Source organism: Physeter macrocephalus, chromosome 20, assembly GCF_002837175.3.
Source record: "Physeter macrocephalus isolate SW-GA chromosome 20, ASM283717v5, whole genome shotgun sequence".
NCBI lineage: Eukaryota > Metazoa > Chordata > Mammalia > Artiodactyla > Physeteridae > Physeter > Physeter macrocephalus.
This window is the reverse complement of record NC_041233.1, coordinates 75,744,580-75,751,076: the sequence shown is the minus strand read 5'-3', so window position 1 is coordinate 75,751,076 and position 6,497 is coordinate 75,744,580. Positions and strand designations below refer to the sequence as shown.

Below are 6,497 nucleotides of genomic sequence, written 5' to 3'. Positions count from 1 at the left end.
GCCCAGCCGCTCCGCGGCATGTGGGATCTTCCCGGACCGGGGCACGAACCCGTGTCCCCCGCATCGGCAGGCGGGCACCACCAGGGAAGCCCTTGGTCAGTACTTTTAGAGAGCTAAATTAGTCTCCCTTCCACTGCACATGCATATGCCCATGAAGTTGACCAAAACTGGAGTGGAGAAAAAACTATTTGCTCAAATGAAGTGTATATTTTGTCCTACTTTTTTCTCATTTTCCTGGACTTTCCACCTATGAACCAGGCTCTCACATTTCCCACTGTCGAAGATCTACTGACCTTAGAGATACTCATCCATTTTTATACTCCGCTTATCTCTTCATTCCATTTTCCTGCAAACATTTATTGAACACCCAGCGCATGCCAGGGCTGGTGAGAAAACCGGAAAGATGCATTAATCAGACCGATTCTTGCTCTTGAGGAACTCTTTGTCCAGAAGGTTGGACAGACTGAGAAACAAATGATTACTCTGCAGTGTGTTAAAGCTCAAAAGCCTCTTTGAGACATATGTTCAAGTAGGGCCCTAAAATGACAGCTACAAGCTTCTCTCCATCCACCCGCTCCCACCCCAAGAACTCTCCAGACTTGCAGGCTCAGTTTGCTGGATTTTCTGTTTCTAGAATCCTCCAGAAATAGGAGAATCAAGAACGTTGCTCCTGTAATGAGAAATAATTTGGTCTCCATGAAAGAAAAGCAATACTCAATTTATAACTAGAATGCTGTGACTCAGTTACTCTTGAATATCAAAAGTGCACTGAAAATTTTCAATGTAATCCATGCTATAACGTCTTTTTCACAGGCTTTTGTAAAAAAAAAAATCTTATGTTATTAAATGATCTTGTATGAAGTGGGAGGAAACTGCTGAGGTTAAAGTGTTTAATTTCTAAGGTACCTTGATAGAGAAAAAGTGTTGTTGGTCCTTATGCATTCATATATGCTGACTCAGGTGCACTTTTTTATGAATGGTGACACAGTAAACACACAACAACCACCCTTCTGCCCGGTGTATTGATGATATTCCTGTCAAAAGGACAGATTCTTGCCCTGTCTCCTCACCAGTCCTCATACTTGGTTCTCTCTCCTCTTTCAACAACTTAATGGCTAGGTTAAGAATTTTAAAGTGCAGTGCCTTGCCTCCATTCTAATTTTGGCTAAATAATTTTATCTCCAAATAATTTTATTTGGTTCCCTCTCCCAGTTGTTTATTTAATTCTACTAGTGTTTCAAGATTCTGAGCATGAATTATCCACTAATAAAATCTAAGCGTATTTCATTAACCAGTGTGTGTATGATTCAGGTCCCTCTGGGCAGGCAGTTGCAGCCGGACTTGATTTGAGTTTTAAGAAACGTCAATCTTTTAAATCCAGTTTAGAGCCTGAAAGGAGGCTGATGATTTTGCTGCTTATTCAAATGAATTGATAGTCTTGAGATAGGAAATCTGGCCACAATGGAGTCTTGAACATTTCAAATCCAAATGCAAAGCCGTGTGTGTGTGTGTGTGTGTGTGTGTGTGTGTGTGTGTGTGTGTACTTAGTTACCTATAAGAAAGAGGAATTCCTAGAAACTAATCACACTGTTGGATCACCTTTGACTACTAACTCCTGGATTAGTAAAAAAAAAAAAAAAAAAAAGTAAAGTACCCACTATATGACAAACTGGAAAAGGATCATCCCTAAAATCTTAAGGGCAAAAACCACTCTGCCATTAACTGCCTACAGGAAACAACTTCCTATGAAGGAAGTAAGCCCCAGAAGGATATAGTGACCCAATACTGTTAAAACCATCATCTCTGTTTAAAAAACGTAATCTATTGAAGTGCAGACAAAAATGATATGGGTGAAATATTCCTATACAAGTAGTTCCTTGAAGGCAGTTTGGTTATTTCTGCATGGAATATTCAAATGGCAACTTGAGAGGAAAGAAAAATTTAAAGCAGGTTATCTGGAAAGAGAAAACTTCATTGAAATATGTGTACCAAATAAATCAGAAAAAAACAGATCCAGTGTCAGTTCTGTTTTCTCTCTCTGACTAGCCAATATCTAGCATAGTTTTCAGCAAGTACTAGGGCTCAGTAAATATTTATTGAATTGAACTCAGCTGAAATGAAATAAATGCAATTGACCTGGCACATGTGTTCTTGAATTTTATGAAATCTAACATAAAAAAATATGACCTCACAAATGGACAAGACACCAGGCATTTCAGACATGACACTGCGGGTCACATAGACGGGTAACAGATATCCTGCATACTTTCATAAAATGCAGATAATTTCGATGCCTCTCGGCTCAAACAGACAGCTCTATCACGCAAATATTCCCCTTCTAGAGGATGGGATCCGGGCTCCGCGCTGCCGACTCCCGACACCTTTGCAGCGGCTAAGGAGCAGCCCGGGGCTGGAGGCAGGAGGACCCGGCAGCTCGCCCCACGTGACACCGAACCATCAGCATCCTCAAAGCTCAGGCAATATTTTTTTTTCTGACGTTTTGCAAGGAACAGGTGGCTGCGATCTAACACTGCGAGACTGTGATTTGCATGACACTCGCGCGCGTCTGTCCTCTCGGTGCCGCGCCCGCCCAGCCAGGGTGAGGCAGCAGGTGCCGGGGCGCCGAGGTCCGTGGGCGCGCAAACCGCGCACCAAGGTTCCATTCAGTGCCCGCTGCCGCGTGCTTGCCCGCGACCCGGCCCCTTAGCCACGCACAGTGCAAACTATAAACAACAACAACAAAACTGTGGGGAGGAGCCTTTGCCTCCCGCGCTTTCTTTGCCTAGTCTCGGGCCTCATCCCTCCTCAGACGAAGTGCTGCCTTTCCGCGACCTGTTCCCGCACCGCGCGGCTCGGGAACTGTGAGCGGCTGTAAGCCTGTCGCGCCAGGCTGGGGGACGAGCAAACCGGGCTCCATACCTGATCCAGGCAGCGCCGCCCCACCTGCCCTGTGCCCTCGGAGAGGAGGCTCCTGTCACAGGTTGGACCACGTCGCACGACGCCCTGCTGCCGCCAACCCCGAGGCGCTCCCAGGACTGGAAAGAAGCTCGTTCCGGGAGGCAACCGCTTCGGCAGTGAAGCCTGCCGGCCCCCATCTGTACCTCTCCGCGCGGGCTCCGGAGCTGGATTCCCGCCGAGGTGAGCCTCCGCCGCGCGGAGACTACGGGCACCAGCTAGTGGAAAGGGGTGCGCCTCCAGCCCACGTGCCGCCTCGGCGGGGCCAAGGTCCCAACCTTTAACCTCTGACCCCCGCCCCACCTTCCACGTGGGGAGAGCCAGACCTCTTCTGACGCCCGCCCGCAAGCTCTTCCACGGAAAAGCGAGAACACCTGCGCGTTAGCACGCCGGACAATCAATTCCACCAAAGTTAGCAACGATGCTTAAAATGTTTTATTTTTTTCTTTTTAAAAATATTTACAGATCTGAAATCTCCCCCCCTTTCGCCCCTACCCATCCTCGGGACAAGGGAAACGAAAAGAGGAGTCGAGATCATTGTTCAAAGCCCCCAAGGGCTGGCTTGGCCAGCCGTGTGTGCGTGTTCATATATACAGGTGTATATATGGGAAGAAGAATGTACCTGGTCTGGTGTTTTTCTGATTTTTTTTCCTAACGATCAATGTCGATCTGGCCGAAACGCCCTTTCCCACCACCACCGTAGAACATCCCCTCGAACATGGTTTTCAAAACGTATTGGTTTGTTTGGGGTAGAAAGCAGATGATCTGGCTGGAGGAATGCCGATAAATACCCAGAAACAATCAAAACAAAAAGTAGGGCAGAGGCCATAAATAAGAGGTAACGAATACACATGGTGTATCTCCTAATATTTCTGGAAACGCGCCGCCCTGTTCCGGAGGGGGCGCAGCCCGCGCCAGGCTGGCGGGGAGCGGGCGGGCGGCGCGGGGCCGGCGGGCCGCTCAGTAATCGAGCTTGCTGTAGAGGTTGTAGAGAGGTAAGGCCGAGAGGTTGCTGCCCGGATAGTAGAGCGGCGCGGGGAAGGCGAGCGAGCGCGGCACCGGCACGCGCAGCAGCGAGCTGTCCCGGAACACCAGCGGCATTCCCACCAGAGTCTGCGCCGACGCGTGCGCCATGTTGGCCGCCTCCAGCTCCGCGGAGAGCTGCCGCTTCCACTTGTTGCGGCGGTTCTGGAACCAAGTCTTGACCTGGGTCTCGGTGAGCTGCAGGCTGGAGGCAAGGCAGGCGCGCTCCGAGCTGCTCAGGTAGCGCTTCATGTCGAAGGTGGACTCGAGCTGGTACACCTGGCTGCGCGAGAAGACCGTGCGCGTCTTCTTCTTGGCCGCGCCCGCCTGCCTCTCGGCGCAGCCGCCGTCCCGCGGCCGCTCGGGCCCCGGCGACGGCGAGCCCGCGGGCAAGAGCCTCTCCTTCTCTTCCTTAAAGTCTGGGTGCGAAGAAGAAAGGAAAGGCGTGCGCTCCGAGCTCTCCGGCCCCGCGCCTCCGCTGCCCTTGGGGGTACCTGGGGAGTGAGAACAAAGAGGAAGGCCATGGAGCTGGGAAGCCTCAAAGACCCCCAGCTCTCGCCGGAACCAAGGGGTTGGCAGGCGCCTGCAGCCTTGGTCCCATCTTCCTTGGTCCCACCCGCATCCTCTTCTCTCCCTCTCGCTGAAACCCAAAGCCCGGCACCCGGCTTTTGAAAAGCAACAGGACAAGGATCCAGCCGCTTCGAGTCTGGGGTCTCTGTGCTCCCAGCTTCGTGGAAGGACGTGTGGCAACAGGGGGAGGAGATCTGGAGGGGGGACATTAGCATCATTTTAAAAGATGATTTTGCCTTGTAACAACTGAACTGGAAGAGTTCCCTGAGCTTTATAGTGTGGCATCATTTCACAGGCCGTTTGTTCTGAAATCACGCTAAGGACTAACGCGGGGCTCCCCTTGGTCAGATGTTGTAAAGAGGAACCATCTACGAAAGGCACCATTGTCAATCATCTTGGAGTGCTAATCATTCCGAGGAGGAGGAGGAGAGAGAGAGAGAGAGAGAGAGAGAGAGAGAGAGAGAGAGAGAGGGAGGAAGCGAGAGAGAAGAAAAAGACGCTGAAAGAGATTGCGGTAGAGACGGACCGACCGCTCAGATCCGACTTCCAGACCTCGTGTGCAGAAAGTATACGACGTGCAAAGGGGATATTGAGGGCACAGCCATGCGTGCTGCAGGCCCTGTGCCCAACCCACTATGGTACACCCTCCCTCCAACCCAACCTTCCCCAAAACCGCGCCGCGCCACATCTGTGCTCCCGGTTTCTTCCCGAGCGCCCGCCGGGCGGAGGAGTCAGCACCGAGCGCACGTCTCCTCCCCTCGGCGCTGGACCCCGCGCGGCCGCGGCTCTGGCCCGGGTGGGGGGGAGGCAGACGCGAGAGCCCCCGCACAGCTTCCCTCCCCTAGAGCTTGCTCGCTGCTGACCCGGGGGCGTGCGATCCTTACCCAGGCAAGGAAAGGGGATGGGGGGGTGGTGCTTGGGGCCGGGCTCCTTGGGGCCGTGCGGGTCTGGGCAGAAGCAGGCGGGTGCCTTCCAGCCGTCGTCCGGCTCCTCCTCCTCCGAGGACACGGACAGGCTGCGCTTCCTGGCCGGCCAGCCGGCGGGCTCCCGTGGCGCTTCCGAGGGGCCCCCGCCCAGGATGGACTGAATGGTGAAGCTGGAGACTCCGCAGGCCGCCGGACACCCCTTGCCCGCATCTTCCTTGCTTCCCATCCTGGGTTCATAAGAAATCGGAGGAAACCAAGAACTCCCTTTAGAGATGATCTGGGTGGAAGGTGGCAGGCAGGCAGGCAGGCGGAGGGGGGTGGGGAGAGGGAGGAGGGGAGCCAGGGGGAGGGGGCGGCGAAGCTGGCGAGGCGTCCCCTCCGTGCGGGGGACACGCGGGCACCGGACGGCTGCGCTGGGGTCCGTGCCCGCCCGGCTTTAGGTGCGGCCGCCCAGCCCCGGCGCGAATGCCCCTTCCTTGCCCGCCAGCTCGCCGGGTCCCCGGCGGCGCAGAGGTGGCGCGGCCTCATTTGCATAGAGGTTACTCAGACGCGGCCAATCGCAGCGCCGCCGAGCGGCCCCGGAAAATTTCAAAAAAGCCCAGGCCCCGCACGCAGCGCCTGTGCTCCCCGGAGCGCGCAAAGAGCCGGGCGGCCATCTGCTGTGTCCGACCAGCCTGGACCGAAAGCAACATCGATTCCAGCCCAAGTTCCTACCCTGTGTGGCGACACTGATCGCTCGGACCCCTGCCCTCTCGAGAGGTAGGGGCAGTTCGGGGCTCAGCTGGAGTGACCCGACGCCTCCCATAGGCGACGGGTCCTCGCACCCTCAGAGGGGCTCACAGGCTGTTCCACGACCCTCCCCAAACTCACTCCTTCTCGCCTGGGCAGGCAAGCAGGGCTGGCACCCCGCAGACCGCTGCGCCCGGCGCGGGAGGCCGGGGTGGGGGGGGCGGGGGGCGTGGGAGCAGAGAAATCGTGCCCTTCCCCGCCTACAGACCCCACCCCTGTCACAGGCCCCGCGGG

The 6,497-nt window shown here is 54.7% G+C and overlaps 1 protein-coding gene across 1 annotated transcript; it reads right to left on the bottom strand.

Annotated features, from left to right (window-relative positions):
- Positions 1-3,915: 3,915 nt before the first annotated feature.
- HMX2 (H6 family homeobox 2) lies at positions 3,916-5,700 on the bottom strand. The gene is made up of 2 exons (XM_007113938.2): positions 5,433-5,700; positions 3,916-4,472 (listed from the first exon to the last, which is right to left on the bottom strand). Exons 1-2 carry the CDS (start codon positions 5,698-5,700, stop codon positions 3,916-3,918), a joined length of 825 nt encoding a protein of 274 aa, XP_007114000.2.
- Between the last annotated feature and the right edge of the window lie 797 nt (positions 5,701-6,497).

What these genes read in the sequence shown, in the direction of transcription:
- HMX2 (XM_007113938.2), bottom strand. Translation starts at nt 5,700, where the DNA reads ATGGGAAGCAAGGAAGATGCGGGCAAGGGGTGTCCGGCGGCCTGCGGA. An exon ending in CATCCCCTTTCCTTGCCTGG is followed by an intron (nt 4,473 to 5,432) that starts GTAAGGATCGCA and finishes CTCACTCCCCAG; the next exon opens with GTACCCCCAAGGGCAGCGGA.